This window comes from Pantherophis guttatus, chromosome 1 (genome assembly GCF_059756535.1).
Source record: "Pantherophis guttatus breed Tessera chromosome 1, ASM5975653v1, whole genome shotgun sequence".
Lineage (NCBI taxonomy): Eukaryota > Metazoa > Chordata > Lepidosauria > Squamata > Colubridae > Pantherophis > Pantherophis guttatus.
This window is the reverse complement of record NC_142063.1, coordinates 115,806,667-115,824,060: the sequence shown is the minus strand read 5'-3', so window position 1 is coordinate 115,824,060 and position 17,394 is coordinate 115,806,667. Positions and strand designations below refer to the sequence as shown.

Sequence of the window (17,394 nt, the reverse complement as noted above, 5' to 3'; positions counted from 1 at the left end):
ATCACCAGGCTTGAAATTTTAGGACTTGAAAGCCTCAAACTACGCCGCCTACATTCCGACCTATGCTTAGTTCATAAGATTAGTTACCAAAATGTCCTACCTGTAAATGAGTACTTTAATTTCAACTGCAATAACACAAGGGCTATCAATATATTCAAACTCAATGTAATTCACTCTAATCTTGATTGTAGGAAATATGACTTTGCAATAGAGTAGTAAATGTCTGGAACACTCTACCTGATCCTGTTGTTAGTCTCTCTAATCCCCATACCTTTTACCCTAAACTGTCTACTGTGGACCTTCCATGTTTTTTAAGAGGTCCCTAAGCATAAGTGCACCAGCGTGCCTACCGTCCCTTTCTTACTGTTCCCATTTATATGTACTCATTTTATGTGTTTATGGCTATGTTTTGCTTATTTATTTCCTTTTATTTGTGCCAATTTTTTTTCAAGTGTCCATGTCTATGTCTATACCGTTACTTCTTTCCTTGTACTTGTTGACAAACTAACAAACAAACAAACAAACAAATAAATAAATAAATAAACAAACATCCATAGGAGGGCAAGTAGGATAAAATTGACTGCGATGTTGTAATGTAGGCCTCACCCCCTTTCTCTAAGTCTCTGCAAGGGAGAGAGAGCTTTGCCTGAGGTGGCTCCCCATTGACAGAATACCTTCCCCAGAGAGGCTTGCCTGTAGCCATATTAGACTGCAAAGACCCCTTCATTTCCCCAGCTCTTCAGTCATATTTTAATTGTATTTTAATTCATATAGTTTCAAATTCCGATGGCTGTCTTGCTTCAGCCTAATTCATATGGTTTCTTTGTTTTGTATTTTATTGATTGCATTGTATCAAATTGTAGTTTTAGCAAATTTTCTTGTAAACTGGCTAGAGAACTCTGAGTATCAGAAAGCTATAAAATTTTAATAAATAAATGTGTTGAATGTTGGAAAACACACACACTTGGAGTACAAAGCTGAGATATTGCTTGTAGATACTGCTAGTCAATTCTCATCAGATGCCTCCAAATCTCTTTTGAAAGATTTGTTCAAGAAAAAATAATAATACTCTGAACATAGCTACAGGTGAAAATAGTTTTATTTATTTGGAAAGAGATAAGGTTAGTTGTATCTTTCTTAATTAAAATATTATATAATCCAAAGATGATTTGTGTATACAATATATCTCAGACAGACAGATGGAAGAGAATCTAGTAGTTTTTTTGACTGTTCAAAAAAACTACTAGAAAACAAAATGTGCCTGAAAAGATTATGATGCTTTCCCCTTCAGCAGTAAATATGCTAATGAATTGTTGCTCTCAGGAAATTCTATTGAGTGATTATGCACCATCAGGTTTATGTCCACTCACTGTAGCCAGTTAGATAGATTTTCTCCAGGATGATCTGTCCCTAACCTGGTCCTTCAGATCTTCCAACAGCACCCATTACCACTGCAACTGACTCCATTTAATTTACTGCTGGTGATCATCTTCTGCTTTTTCACTTTTTCCAAAGAAGCTAGTCCTTTGTATCAAGTACCAGATTAAGTACCTAAAGTAGGATAATCTGAGCCTGGTCATCTGTGTCTCAGCAAATGAGAAACACTGAGTTGATTTGATCATTGCAGAGGGTTGGCTCAGTGATCCTTATGGACTTCTTCCAACTCTACAGTTCTATAATTCTAACAATTGAGTGTGATTTAAGAATTCTTTGTCAGTCACGATATCCAATATTTCCCCTCCTTCTTTTTCACTCCCAGGCTTTTGTTCAAGCAAAAGTTCACAATAGTAACACACAAATTTAGAGCAGAGTTCTAATAAGGGATTTTTAAATCAGGCAGACTGTATTGGAGCTGCTTGTCTAGTCCCCTCTGAACACAACTATCCCAAATTGTCTTCCCTTGCCTGAATTTGGGGTTCACTCCCAACCAAAGCACAATTCTAATAAACAGGTTGAATACAAGTGTGGGCTGGTAATCATAGGGTTGAACTCCTATGTAGATGAAGTATCCCAGGTGAGCTGGCCTTTTGCTGGCCATTCTGATGAGTATGAAATATTTGGCATTCTTCATTCTCAGTTGAATGAAGAAAGGACAACTGCTTGCTCATGAAGATGCGGGATATGAACAGCTATTTCTATGAAATCTCTGGGGTGATGCATTATAATACATCAGCTCCGAGGGCGTAATTCATGATTGGATGATAAAAAATAAAAAAGGACTATTGTATCATTATAATGCTTGAAATAGGTAAAAAAAGAAGTAGCCACATCCCATCTAGAAAGATTTCTCTAAAGAAGAAAAAAAGGATATCAGGCCAAGTTTTATAGTTTAGCAGGTGCTAAGTTCAGCCCAAGAGATTTATATACATTAGGTTTTAGGATTCTCCTTGCCTAATGCCTTCAATAAAGAACTTCTTCAAACCAATTTTTTTTTTATAATAAAGAAGTTCAGCCTGGCAATTTCTTAGGATCAGGAGTTTTAGCATGGACTTTGAACTAATTAGATTTTAGAAATATAAAAAGGTGAGTAGTGGACAATTAGTAGACAATTACTAATTACTATTACTATTGTAATTACTATTACAATTACTAATTGGTAGACAATTAGTAATAGAGGACAATTTGGAAATTGTTTCTTGGTTGATGCCAATAATCCTGCAAAACAACCTTAAACATTCTTGGCATGGAATAATTATGCCCCAAAGAGGGTTCTTTATTTATATACTTCTGAGATTCAGCAACTATTTGAAAGTTTTGTAAACAAGAGCCTGCAGATCAGTAAAAACTTGGATTCATTAAAGTTGCTTTTAAATTTATTGGGAGACCCTGATGAGGAGTCATCAGGGGTTAGGGTTAATTTATTGTTCTGTGTTTGGAAATCAGCATTTCCTCATCCTCACAGGATGAATTCTCAGCACAATTACATTCCCTTGGCTTTGCAGCAATCACAATCCAACTTGTTCCTCCAGATCCTGAATACATCCCTTTTCAATCCTTTGATTGAGCAGATGGAGCCTTAAAATGTTCTCTTCTCCAAGAGACCTGTCTTGTTTTTTCCTTTTGGGCTTGACTTCCCACACAAACCTCAAATAGTCATAGAAAAGACAGGATCATTTTTGGAAGTTGTGGATGTATATGTGAGTGGAATCTGACCTAGGCAATAAACTTGGTGGAAAGGAGGAGTGTATTTACAACAAATGCAATGCAAGTATAGAAAAAGCCCACTGTGTCCTATCAGAAGAAGAGTCAAGGAGCTTCTACTCTTTACTAGGAAGAAAGGGAGAAGGAAGTGACCTCCCAATCTCACAGACAAAAAGAAAGCAAAGTGTTGTGCCAAGAGAGTACAAACAGTGTATATTGAACAATCTATATATCTTGCGGTCATTCAGTTATGAATCAGTGTCATTGGATTCCTATCTCCAACATTTTAATTTTTTTTTATATAACAGTAATATAAAATAGGTATTTGACTCATTGATCTTTTAACGATTTTTAAAAATCCATTTTAAGAATATGCATCCTCTTTTATATGTAATTTTTCTAGCACACAAAACTTTGTACACAGCTTTCTCTAAACGGCATAGCCATTAATATAAATTCCTGAAGGAAATTTTTTAAATTATTTTATTTATTTATTATTTGTTTAAATTTCTATACCGCCCTTCTCCAATGTAGGACTCAGGGCGGTGAACAGCCAAAGTAAAAACAAGACATACATACAAAACATACAAAATCTAAAATCTGTTTAAAATAATTAAATAATTTTGGCTGTAATTAAAACATTCCAATTTAAAATCCGTTTAAAATTTGACTCAAGCCAGCCCAGCTAATTGAAATAAATGGGTTTTTAGGGCCCGACGAAAAATCCGGAGGTCTGTTATTGTACGTAGCTCTGGGGGGAGGTTGTTCCAGAGGGTGGGCGCCGCCACAGAGAAGGCTCTCCCCCTGGGGGTCGCCAGCCGACATTGTCTGGCGGACGGCACCCTGAGGAGGCCCACTCTGTGGGAGCGTACTGGCCGGTGGGAGGCTATTGGTGGCAGAAGGCGGTCTCGTAAGTACCCCGGCCCTAAGCCATGGAGCGCTTTAAAGGTGGTCACCAACACCTTGAAGCGCACCCGGAAGACCACCGGGAGCCAGTGCAGCTCGCGCAGGAGAGGTGTCATGTGGGAGCGCCTCGTCGCCCCCAAAATCCCCCGCGCGGCCGCGTTCTGGACCAGCTGGAGCCTCCGGGTGCACCCCAGGGGGAGCCCCATGTAGAGAGCGTTGCAGTAGTCCAGGCGGGAAGTGACGAGTGCCTGAGTGACTGTGCGTAGGGAGTCCCGATCTAGAAAGGGGCGCAACTGGCGTATCAGGCGGACCTGATAAAAAGCCCCCCTGGCTACGGCCGCCAAATGATCTTCTAACGACAGCCGTGCATCCAGGAGGACGCCCAAGTTACGAGCCCTCTCCGTGGGGGCGAGTGATTCGCCCCCAATAGCCAGCGATGGCGTCAGCTGGCTATATCGGGACGCCGGAAGCCACAGCCACTCGGTCTTGGAGGGGTTGAGTTGGAGCCTGTTTCTCCCCATCCAGGCCCGCACGGCCTCCAGGCACTGGGACATCACTTTAAGGGCATCATTGGGGTGGCCTGGGGTGGAGATGTACAGCTGGGTGTCATCAGCGTACTGATGGAACTCCACCCCGAAGCCACGGATGATCTCACCCAGCGGCTTTACATAAATGTTGAACAGAAGGGGCGAGAGGACCGACCCTTGTGGCACCCCACAAGCAAGGTGCCTCGGGGTCGACCGCTGCCCCCCTGTCAACACAGATTGCGACCGGTCAGAGAGGTAGGAGGAGAGGTAGGAGGAGAACCACCGCAGAACGGTGCCTCCCACCCCCAACCCCGCCAACCGGTGCAACATGATACCATGGTCGATGGTATCAAAAGCCGCTGAGAGGTCTAACAGGACCAGGATAGAGGAGCAACCCCTATCCCGGGCCCTCCAGAGATCATCCACCAATGCGACCAATGCCGTTTCCGTGCAGATTTAAATACAGATTTCTGTGATGTTATTCTTGAGATAAGCTTTTAGGATATAGTTTTCCTAGGATTAAAGGGGTCTTTTTTCACCTCCAACCTACCCACTACTAGTTTTTGCCTGCAACTAGGTTTTGTAAACTGGTTTCCATAGAAATCTGTGACAGAATGATTTTACATTCTTTTTGAAATGACCCCAGATTCAGTAATACTAAAATTTCTTGAAGTTTTAAAAAACCCGAAGCTATCACAGTTAAAATATGATCACGTTCAAGACAATTTCGGATAGCAAGTGGAAGACTTCATGTTGAATGAGCCTGGTGTTTAAAAATCCCCAGTAATACAAATTTAGCACACCAAGCGACAGGATTCGGAATCTTTTTTCTTCTGCTGCTTATTTTCTCCCTCTCTATCTTCCTGCCTACTTCCTTTCCATCTAATATGGAAATTTCTTCTGGAGTTGGGGTGAAAAACTGGCATTGTGACATGTGACTGGAGGTGGGTTACTATTAGACTTCCCAATTCCATGATATGCACACAAAAGAAAACAAACAAAAAAGGCTAAAATACCACTGTGTCATTTTATTATATTCTTCGAGATGAGAGATTATTTTAAAGAATGGCTTCTAGCCTCAGAAATGTTCTTTATCCCCAATTTAAATAATAAAGAACTTTGTTTTAATTCAGCTTAGTTCAGGTTCTTGACAATAATAAACAGCTGAGCGAACATTCAAATGTCTCACTTAACACAAAACATCCATTTAAATATTCCACAGAATTAGGGCACAATTCCTGGCACTTTATGGAACTGAATTCCTATTCACTGAAGTCTGCAGATGAAAATGTTTATCTTACATGTGAAACATTCTTATTCATTGCTCTTATCAGGGCATCCTTTACCTCCTTGTTCCTCAAGCTGTAGATCAAGGGATTTAGCATAGGGATGAGGAAGGCATACAGTACAGCCATAATTTTATGCTGACGTTCAGAATAGTTTGAACTGGGTTGCAAATAAACAAACAAACCTGTTCCATAAAACATGGTCACAACAACCAGATGGGAGAGGCAGGTAGAGATGGCTTTTTGCTGACCTCCCAATGACTTAACCTTGAGCACCGTTGAAAAGATGCATATGTAGGAGATGAGGATAATTAGAAAATTTATCAAAATGATGGTTCCAGCACCAGTGAAACCATATATTTTAGGGGCAAGAGTGTCTGAGCATGAGAGCTTGAGGAGTGGTGGGAGATCACAGAAAAAATGATTGATTTCATTGGACTGGCAGAAAGACAAAGTCCCTATCAGGGTGGTATGAATAATGGAATTCAGGAAGCCAGCTATGAAGGCTCCTCCTGCCATTTTGAGGCATTGGGCATGGGACATGAGAGATGGATACAGCAAAGGATTGCAGATGGCCACGTAACGGTCATATGCCATCAACCCCAAAAGAAAGCACTCAGTACTGGCAAGAGCAAGAAAGAAATACATTTGAATGAAGCATCCTGTGAAGGAAATGGTTTTCCTTCTTGATAGGAAAATTGCCAAAATCTTGGGAAGAGTGGTAGAAGAATAACAAAAATCTATGAAAGCCAAGTTGCTGAGGAAAAAGTACATGGGTGTATGAAGCTGAAGGTCCATGCTGATCAGCAAAATCATGCCCAAGTTACCTACTATTGTGATAACATAGACCAGGAGGAAAAACATGAAAAGAGGAACTTTCATTTCTGGTTGTTCTGCAAATTCAAGGAAGATGAATTCAGATACTGCTGTGTGATTTTCTCCAAACATCTCTGTGGCTGAATTTATCTTGTCTTGTTTCTGATTATGGGTCTCCATGCACGTTAGACATCAGAAGCAATAATGTAAAAAAAGCTGTGGAATAACTCAGCTGTTTCTTTCATTTTGTAGAACAAATACTTTTATTCTTTTATTTCCTGAAAAACATAATGTAAAATAAATCTCATTATATGGTGTAAAGAGGTTATAAATAAAAATCTACATACAGTACTCCACTGTGACTATAGAATTTGACAATTTCATGTGACTGAAAAAATGAATGACACAACATCACAATCCAAGTTATGTCCGTTTCATGTGATGTCACTACACATACAAGGGGCAGAGTTTGTGTTGCAACATCTGGTTACTCATTTCATGATGCACCCCCATGGATATCACTATATCTTGCTTTAATATTAATAAATATAACTTCAGCTTGTATTCTAAGAATGCAGTTGTTTTATTTTCAGTGACTACAGAGAGTCCAAACAATTTGATATCTGATGCAGCAAGGCTATTCAATGAGTTGTATAATTGTGATGTCTGTCCAACAAAGGACACACAAGCCAAAAGTGTTTTTTTTCCCTATTGAAACTTTTAGAAAAACTAATTCAGTGAGACTGCAAGAATTAAAGAGGCATCTCAAGATAATTGAGTAGCAGTACAAGTTTATTGATATGTTTTAATAAATCAGTGATAGCAATAGCCCCATACAATTGTCTGATTACATGTTGGAAAAAAACTAGGAAAAAAGTTTAGTTAGAGCAGGTTGAAAATTAATATTTCGGGAATAATTCGAGTTACGGGAATTATTTTTTACAGCTGTTTTTATCCCCAGGAAGAACATATCATTTCTCTTAGCTCCATGGGATATAAAATTCCTGGTACTAAATGGCCACATTGGTTTGGTTCTCTGAGCAGCCAGGAAGTTTGTGATGCTTAGATGCATCTTTTAAACATCTGAGTTTATTGATCGTTAGAACTGATATTTGATCATTTGTGAGGAGCAGCTGAAATGCACCAAAAGAGAACTAAAGTCAACTGAGTTGTTAAATTTGCTAGTGGTTTTTTGTTTGTTTCCTTGCTTGCTTGCTTCTTTTCAGTCATTTTTCATTCATCCAGAATAATAACAACAACAACAACAACATTGTCCCCCAACTAGTCCTCTGCTTCAGAACAGTACATCCTTGGGGCAGAAGTACTAACAGCTACATTGCTGGATGTAGCCATGGTTTAGGAGACCCTAAACTTCAGGAAGCTGTAGTGGTGATATTTGCTAGTGATAATAGAAGATAAGAGGGACAGTTTTGTGTATTGGTTAAGGCATGAGGCTACAAAGGGGGGGGGGACGATATACACCATGAATTCTAGTCTCGCCTTAGGCACAAACACAACTGAGTGACTTTGAGCCAGTCAATCTCTTCTCTCAAACCAGGGAAGGAGACAGGGGCAAACCACTTCTGAAATCTTAGCCAGAAAATTGCAGAGACTAGTTCACCAGGAGTCAAGAGTGTTTTGAAGGCTCAACATAAAATAGCAAGACTGCTGTCAAGCTTCAAAAGCCCTGGGGTGGGGAAGGACCCTCTTTGAATAAAAGTTATAAATGCACAGAGAAGCAAAGCATATCTGAATAAACTAATGAGAGCTGTGTGAGCAGCATACAGTACGGGAGGACTTAATTTACTTTCATATATGAGACTGTAACAAATGGCTTTTCCCCCCCCTCCCATGAATACACATCTCAGGATGTGAAGTCCTAACCTGTAGCATGTTTAGTTTATGCCTAAATCTGAATCTACCCAGGAATATGGAAAAAAATAGAAAAACTTCAGGCCATTTTTCCTTGCTTCTATTGTTGCTTCATATTATGCTGAAATTCAAAAGCATTCTAAAAGTTACTGTTTGCTGAGGAAAATGATTTTCTTTTTAAGATTCATAAAGAATCCAGGTTTTTGCAAACATTATTCCTCCCCTTCCTCATTTAAATCAGGGAAAAAATGAAGATAAGCCTGACAAGGGTGATTTCTAAGAGCCCAGCTAGGAGAAAGAGAAATTCTGAAAAGGCAGGGCAGCCTTAATAGGCAGCCTGTACCCACTGCTCTTCTCAAAAGGATATTGATGTCCCATGGAATTATGGGATGGGAGAAAAGTCCTCCTCTGTTGGTTTGTAGAAGAACCACAATGTCAGGGTTCCAAGTAACACCCCCAACGAAATCAAACTCCAAGGTTTGAAGTTCCTCAAAGCTAATTCTTATTAGAGATCCCATATTGGCACATCTGGGAAAACCCAAATCTGAGAGCTTCCGGGTTTTCCTCACCCAAGAGAAAGTTCAAGTCCTTGCCCATCACTCACATGTCCAACACACAAACCAATCAGGTATCCTCCAGAACAGAAGATACCTCCTCAGTCTTCTCAGAACAGGTGAGACTTTCTCTGTGGTTCAAAGAAGTTTCAAGGAATATTGAAAAGTCACCTAATACCTTAAAGGTTTATTAATACAGCTTTCTTGGCTCAAATTCCATTTCACCAAATGCCTGGAGTTCATATATTTGTTTATTTTATTACATTCTGCCTTTCCTCCAAAAAAAGGCAGCTTAAATAGAGATTACTTACAGAAGCAACCCTGAGAAGCTGATTAAAGTTCTGCATTTTGCTGTGTAAGAATTAATTTAGATATTTGGGGCAGCTTTGCAAAAGAGTAGAACAGTTTCTTTCTATAATTGTCACATGAGGACATGGTGGTAGTATATGTCACTGTTTAAGTCTCAGAAACAAACTCTTGGTTATGCCTGGATTATGAGAGAGATTCAAGAACACTGAAAGATAATGAAGATAATCCAACAATTCCACTATTCTGTTGAGAATAACTGTAATGAGGAAGAAGAAGAAGAAGAAGAAGAGGAAGAGGAAGAGGAAGAAGAAGAAGAAGAAACATTCCCCATTCACAAATATACTGCACTTTCACACAAATACCCCCTATTCAAATGTACATATGCAGCAGTCATCAAATTCATCATTCTCACCCCAAAATTGTGTTAATATCTCTTGCATCACTTGCATATATTCAACTGATATAAAACAATTAGGCTGTATCACAGAGATCATTTCCTGTATCTCCCTATTTTCTCTCCCTCTCCCTCTCATTCTCAGGCATATAACATGAATAATGATGAATGAATCGCTTGACCAATTGTGATCATAGACCACCTACCTGTATGAGCAGGAGGTAACTTGCGTGATAATAGAAATGTCTCATCATATTTCCAGAAGCACTTTCTTTTTGTGTCTCAAAGATTGTATTTGCACCCTTAATCTATCATATGAACTTGTCACAGTACCCCTTCCAGTGCACAGCTGATGTTATGCTGAAGCAGCAAGTTAACAAAACTGCTATTGCTTCCTTCCTTGGATCCCTTAAATATCTTTAAAAAAAAAAAACCTGCATGGGAGTTCAAAATTTGTGGTGACTGGGGATAACATGAATCATGATCCAATCTCTCTGCAGAATTTGGTGTTATTAAACAGCTAGATAATAGTTTGCAAAAAGTTTGGATTTTTAATGGCCAGAAGGAGGCTATTTCTACAGACTTCCCAGAGGGAACAGTTCCAATTCATCAGCTGACTCATATGATAGTCAAAAGTTCCCTCTTTAGTTTTTGAATTGATTACCCAAAGGATCATGGTAAGTGGCTAACTATCTACTCTAATTTTATATTGATTGTCACTATTCAATGAATTAAGTATTATTATCTTCCAAATTGCCATTGAAGGTTGAATGAAAAGTCTTACCTTTATCTTCATAAATTTGCTTTAAATGGGGATATTTTAAAAAATGAAGCAAGAAAATAATTCTTGTAATTAGCTATTTTGTTATTTGTGTTTACGTTTTTACATGATCACCATCATTGGCTACACACATCTGCCAATGTTGGACACCTAGTAGAACATCTTGCAGAGGTCTGTATGTGCCCAATGCAGGAATCAAGTAGTTTTGCATTACCAACAGATGATTATTCAGGATGCGTTTAAACATTTTTAAGGAGGGAGGTTCTACCATCTTCTGATGTAGTTGCTTCTATTACTGAAAAGGCCTTAAGAATTTTTTCTTGATGTCCAACTGAAATCTGCTTCCTTATAATCTAAACACATAGTTTCTTGTCCCATCTTCATGGACAGCTCTGAATAATTTTGGGCCATTTTCTATATGATAACCCTTGAGATGCTAGAACATAGTATCTTTTCTTCATTGGGATATGCAAACACACTACCTTCAACCATTCTCCATCAATTTTTTCCTCTCATGATACTTTCTATTGTAAAAGGCCATTACATTTATTTACCATTTTAATAATAAATTACAATATTTTAGAAGTGTTGACAATATTTAAAGTATTTTTACAGTTTCAAAGTATAATACAACTGTTACACAGTAAAATATAAATTGAGGAGCATATCTAGGTGGGCTGAAATCTTCTCGACTTAATAATTATTTCAAATGCAAAAATAGATTTCTATCCATTGTTCTCTTCAGTGAATCCTTCACCTCCTTGTTTCTCAGACTGTAGATTAAAGGGTTCAGCATTGGGATGATGAAGGCATAAAACAAAGAAACAGTTTTATTCTGATCCTCTGAATAGTTTGAACTGGGTTGCAAGTATATAAAGAGGCCTGTTCCATAAAATATGAAGACCGCAATCAAATGAGAAATACAAGTAGAGAAAGCTTTTTGACGGCCAACCACTGAATTCATCTTAAATATTGTGGCAAGGATATGTATATATGAGCTCAGTATTATCAGGAGAGAGCCCAGCATATTAATTCCAGCACAAACAAAAATAAGTATTTCAGTTAAAAAGGTTTTGGAACACGAGAGTTTGAGGAGTTGGGGGATTTCGCAGAAGAAATGGTTGATTTCATTAGAGTGGCAGAAAGATAAAGTACCTACCAGAGTGGTATGAATAATGGAGTTCAAGAAGCCAGCTGTGAAGGCTCCTCCTGCCATTTTGAAGCATTGGGCATGGGACATGAGGGAAGGATACAGCAAAGGGTTGCAGATGGCCACGTAACGGTCATATGCCATCAACCCAAAAAGAATGATTTCTGTACTTGCGAGAGCAACAAAGAAATAAATCTGGATGATGCATCCTGCAAAGGAAATTGTTTTCTTCTCTGCCAGGAAATTTTCCAAGGCTTTGGGGATAATATTGGAGGAATAACAAAAATCTATGAAAGCCAAGTTACTGAGGAAAAAGTACATGGGTGTATGAAGCTGAGTGTCCATTCTGATCAGCAAAATCATGCCCAAATTACTTACCACTGTGATAAAATAGATTAGTAAGAAAAATATAAAAATTGGAACTTTCAGTTTGGGATTTTCTGCAAAACCCAGGAGGATGAATTCGGACACTGCAGTGTAATTTTCAATAGACATCTCCGTTTCTGAATGGTTCTTGTGATGTTCATGGAGAATAGATATGGATCTTCATGTACCTTCCAAAGTTATAAATAAGCATTTTATTTAAATAATAATAATGAAAACCAAACAAGAACAACAAACACCTCCCAAAACTCCATCCCAAATTCTACATCATCAACAGAGAAACTGATTCTTAAATAGTATCATATTTAAGAATCAGTTTCTCTGTTGATGATGTAGGATTTGGGATGGAGTTTTGGGAGGTGTTTGTTGTTCTTGTTTGCCAATAGATCCTAATTTGTCACTTTAGAGTATAGAGACAATAATGTTTATGAGTCTTTCTGAATCTGCAAATATAAAATCAATATCATTGTAAAGTCAGGTATATTTTAACAGTTTGCGTATTTGTAAAATATTATTAAAGTTTAATAATAATCATGAGCTGTAGGTACCTTTGTTTGTAATATGCAGCAATATATTATTTTATGAATTTCTTTTTCAATTTTTATTCCAGGCAGTTTAAAATGCAGTTATTAATAACACAGACAAACCAGTTTTTAAGCAATATCTATTTCATAAGGAGCTTAGCACAATTCTCATCATATGCAATGAAAGATGGTACATGCATGATCACCATATCTCCTTCTGGAAGATGCATTCAAGTGTCCGTGTTGTATGATTTCTTAAGTAGAAATCACTTAAGCAGTCTTTCATGAAACAATGGCCTATCGATTTCCCTTTTCCTTAGAAAAGATTATTAGCATATATATTCTAGAACTGTCAGTGCTAATTATTGCTCGTAAATATTTCCAGATGTGGACACATTTATCTTGATTTTGTAAAACTCATTTCATAAATGTTCCAATACCACAGACAATATTTTAAACTGGTAGGAATAGGGAAAATCTGTCCCTTGCTCATAGGCTTGGAAAAGATCCTAAACTGTAAAAGGGAAAGGTTGGATCCAGAAACTTCCTTCCATCAGCCTATTGCATTATATGTATTATATGGCGGTGTGGATGCATCACCTATGCATCCATGGGAAGAGAATGTACATACTGTAGTTATGCACACCATTCTCTGATTGCTCCTGAATAAAGAAAAATAGTACTTCTGCATTTTAGCATATATATATTATTACAATATATGTTTCCTTCTGAATTTTGGATTAGTTAGTAGAAAGGTGCTTTTTCTCCTGGAAGTCATTTGCAAAACCTAATTGCACAGAATAACTGAATTGGGTAGGTTCAGACAGTATTATTTATGCCACAAAAAGAATAGGAACATTTTTTGTATGTATGGATTTCTCCATTAATTTCTCTTCCATTAAATGGAATAGTTTTGCAATAGGTTAGGAAATCCTGAGAATATAGAACAGAATTGACAAATCATTACACAAATAGCCCAGTCATACAGTTGGTGGTAATTTTTCTTCTTCCTTATTTAGATATTGTCATCTGGTATACTGTTTACACATAGTGCATCCAGCATTCCTGCCTTAGCTACCTTCCGTATTCTGAACATACGAATGAGCAAATGGAAAAAACAGAAATCTATCTAACATGAGTGACAATAACACTTCCCATCTTTAGGACCAGGAAGATATTAACTGGACAATGGGTTTACCTGTTAGATAGCTCCAAATCCATTGCTTCAGTGATGTTATTATGATGCCTGGTTAATCCCTCTTGGTAATAACCTAACACCCAGTGTTCCTAGTAGGTTTGGCTAAGCTTACTCATCTCAAGGTCCCATTTATTTTCTGAGACCAATCTGAGAATCATTTCTCCCTGCTATTAACTAGTGCTTTAAATACTTTCAGTCAGTATTCTTATGGGAGCCATAATTTAAATTAGTAATTTAACTTACTAACTCAAGAGATGTAATGTTTTTAAAAAAGCAAAACACTAGAAGTTTTGAAGTTTTCTTTTCTCTCTCCTTTCCGCCTCTTTCTCCCCCTCTTTTTAATGAGATATGACAGGTTGTGTTTCTAATTATCACCCTTCTAACTGTTATCCTGCCTAGTTTAAGCCATATAGTTTCATAACATTTGAAATATGTACACTTTGATGTTGGTATTTTTAAATTATTATTTACAATGATTAGGATATTTAATAAAAATGTTCAAATGATTGGACATTTGAGAAGCAGCTGTTTACTTCATGGCTTCCTTGATAGTGAAGTTCCAGATTATAAATTACAAGCTGTATTTATATAGTATGTCGGTATTTCTTCAATTCTGTAGGGAATACATTTAAGCCTCATACAAATTCTCTTTTACTTTGTCCCATCTTGCAAAAAGAGTCTTCACAGACTATATTTATATTCTACAAAACTCCAGCAAAATTTCAGTTAATTTAAAATGAGACATTAATTCTGTAGGGGCTTTGTCATACAGACTGAGGTTACACTGTTCTGTAAATTTAACAGGGAATCCTATACAACAGAGGTCAACAAGAATTGCACCAATGTTGCTGAACTAAGTCAAAAGCAGATCAAAATAGAAACATGGCTGTTTGAAAGGGTGGAATTTCAAAGATATTAAAGTCGACCTTCAAGGACATCTTCCCCATATTCTTCCCATCCCCTCAAACTTTTGGTTAACTACCCTGCCCATTTATTTTTTTGGGGAAAAAAAAGATTTATCTGTACTGTATTTGCTGAGATTGCACTACTTGGTGCCATTGGCACCATGAAGAATGGAATCTGCCTCTTGTTCTTCTAAGAGCATCCTTCACTTCTTTGTTCCTCATGCTGTAAATTAGTGGGTTAAGCATGGGGATTGTAACTGAGTACAACACAGAAACCACCTTGTCCTGATCCAAGGAATAGCTTGAGCTTGGCCGTGAATACATGAAAAGGGAACTTCCATAGAACAATGTAACAGTGGCCAAGTGGGAAGCACAGGTGGAGAAGGCTTTGCACCTGCCTTCAGTAGAGTGGATAGTCAGCACAGTGGTGAGGACAGATAAATAGGATGCTAGAATGACTGCAGTGCTGATCAAGATGTTGAACCCAACCACAGCAAAAAGAAGTCTCTCATTGAAATGAGTGTCTGAGCAGGCTAGGGTTAGGAGTGGGGGCCCATCGCAGAAAAAGTGGTTGATCTTATGAGAATGACAGAATGGGAGACGAAATATAGAGATGGTATGTATAGCTGAGCTCATCACACCTATGACATATGCCCCAGCCAGCAACCCTTCACAAACTTTCTGTGACATGACAACTGTGTAAAGCAGAGGCTTGCAAACTGCAACGTAACGATCATAGGCCATGGCAGCCAGCAGGTAGCTCTCAGTGGTAGCACAAGCTGCAAAGAAGAATAACTGAGTGGTGCATCCAGCAAATGAAATGGTCTTTCTGCCTGCTAAGAAATTCACCAGAGTTTTAGGAACAATTGTAGAAGAATAGCACATGTCTAAAAGAGAAAGATGACTCAGGAAGAAGTACATAGGCGTATGGAGTCGGGAGTCAATCCTGATTAATAAAATCATGCCAAGATTTCCAACAATGGTAAAAATATAAACAGCTGAGAAAAACAAAAAAGACAACATTTGAAAAGTATACTGATCTGTAAAGCCCATAAGAATAAAATCACTTCCCATAGAGACATTTCCTTCAGACATTTCTTTGATGAAAGGTTTGCATGCCAGTCTTTGATTTTATCAGATGACACCACTGAAACTAGAGAGAAGCACATTTTTAAAAATAGCAAATATTTAAAAATAACAGGCTATAAACTGTTTTCCTGATTACTTCAATTATCATACTAACATGAAATTCAATATTTCCCTCTTTCTCCTGTAGCCCAGCCACTGCCAAATCTAGTTATTTATTCAGGATTATAATTTCAGATGTTTGTTTCCTAAATACTCATCCTGTTCCTGATAGCTACAAATCTGAATACTGTAAGCTATTATTTTCCTCTTTCAGCCCTCCTTTATATCAGTAACAAATCTGTTCCCCCACTCTAATTTAAATCTCTTCCCTGCTATTTAAAGTCAGATAATTTTTTCAGCTGTACATTTCATAAGATGCATGCATCATTATAACTATTTACAATTTGTGTTAAAACTGAAATAATAGGAAGCATTCTGATTCACAAAAGATGCGCCCTCCAATTTTCAGTTATCTTTCCCCTTCATTGGTGCTCTTCTCCCTTTGAAAAGTCGCTCCAGCATGGAATGTAATTCAGAAATATATAGGAGGCAGTGGGGAAAGTTGATTCTTGGATACCTTCTCTCCTGTAAGAAACAATCCTTTCTGAACGTGCATAGCCATCACCCAGTGCAACTGATTAATAGAGGAAATAGTATCAGATGCCATAGATAAAAAGGGAAAGTACCTTGGAACAGGCAAGAATGGAGAGAACAGGTCTTCTCATTTTAACCTTGCTATGAAATTCTGCTTCTTGCTGTTGTATACTTGTTGGAACTATGAATTGCTGAAAATAATTTATTCTTTCCCCAAGTGCTTCTGAATCATGATCTCACTCACTCTGGGGACACAAGAATAATGTTCCATTTTAAACTTGCTTATGTCTTGCTTCCAATAGTTTTTACTTCTGATTTAACTATTTGCGGAAGGGAGCCTGGGAGGATTCATTTAGGAAAACCAGTGAAATGATCTAGAGCAGTGGTTCCCAATGTGGGGCCCATGTCCCACAGGGGGGCAATTTTATTTTTAATGGGCACAATTTGAACCTTGTTTAAACTAAGGTAATGGCCTTTTGGGCTTCCTCCGTGTGAGTAGAGTTCACTTTTTGAGTAAAGTAAGAATTATATGTCACAGGGGGGGCATCAGGATTTTAGAGATGCTTAGGTGGGGCATGGCCAAAAAAGGTTGGGAACCACTGATCTAGAGGTTCATACATTGCACCTTCCTCTATGCATCTTGTTGGGGGCCATATGTCCTGCTTGTGGCACAAAATTGTTTACTGTGTGCCAGAAAATAATATCAATTGTGGACAGGACCAGTTGACAAATGTGAAAAAGGAAACCTTTTAAAACGGTCAATAAAGTCCAACATTTGCTAATAAAATTAGGATATTTTCAGCAGTATGATGAAAAAGCTGTGAAGGGCCACATGACATTCTAGCCATAAGGTACCTTTGTAGCCTTTCAGATGGTCTTCAGCAGATTGTAAGATATGGTTGAAGGGCTTTTCTAGCAACTAGAG

General features: G+C 38.0%; 3 protein-coding genes across 3 annotated transcripts; all 3 read right to left on the bottom strand.

Annotated features, from left to right (window-relative positions):
* Positions 1-5,676: 5,676 nt before the first annotated feature.
* Positions 5,677-6,808, bottom strand: LOC117667156 (olfactory receptor 5F1-like). Its single transcript, XM_034420372.2, has one exon. It carries the CDS (start codon positions 6,806-6,808, stop codon positions 5,867-5,869), a length of 942 nt encoding a protein of 313 aa, XP_034276263.1. The 3' UTR covers positions 5,677-5,866.
* A 2,743-nt stretch (positions 6,809-9,551) lies between these two features.
* On the bottom strand, positions 9,552-12,231 carry LOC117667150 (olfactory receptor 5F1-like). The gene is made up of 2 exons (XM_034420366.1): positions 11,300-12,231; positions 9,552-9,576 (listed from the first exon to the last, which is right to left on the bottom strand). Exons 1-2 carry the CDS (start codon positions 12,229-12,231, stop codon positions 9,552-9,554), a joined length of 957 nt encoding a protein of 318 aa, XP_034276257.1.
* Positions 12,232-14,858: 2,627 nt separating this feature from the next.
* Positions 14,859-16,468, bottom strand: LOC117667201 (olfactory receptor 8D1-like). The gene has a single exon (XM_034420414.2). The coding sequence runs from the start codon at positions 15,840-15,842 to the stop codon at positions 14,859-14,861; it is 984 nt and encodes a 327-aa protein (XP_034276305.2). The 5' UTR covers positions 15,843-16,468.
* Between the last annotated feature and the right edge of the window lie 926 nt (positions 16,469-17,394).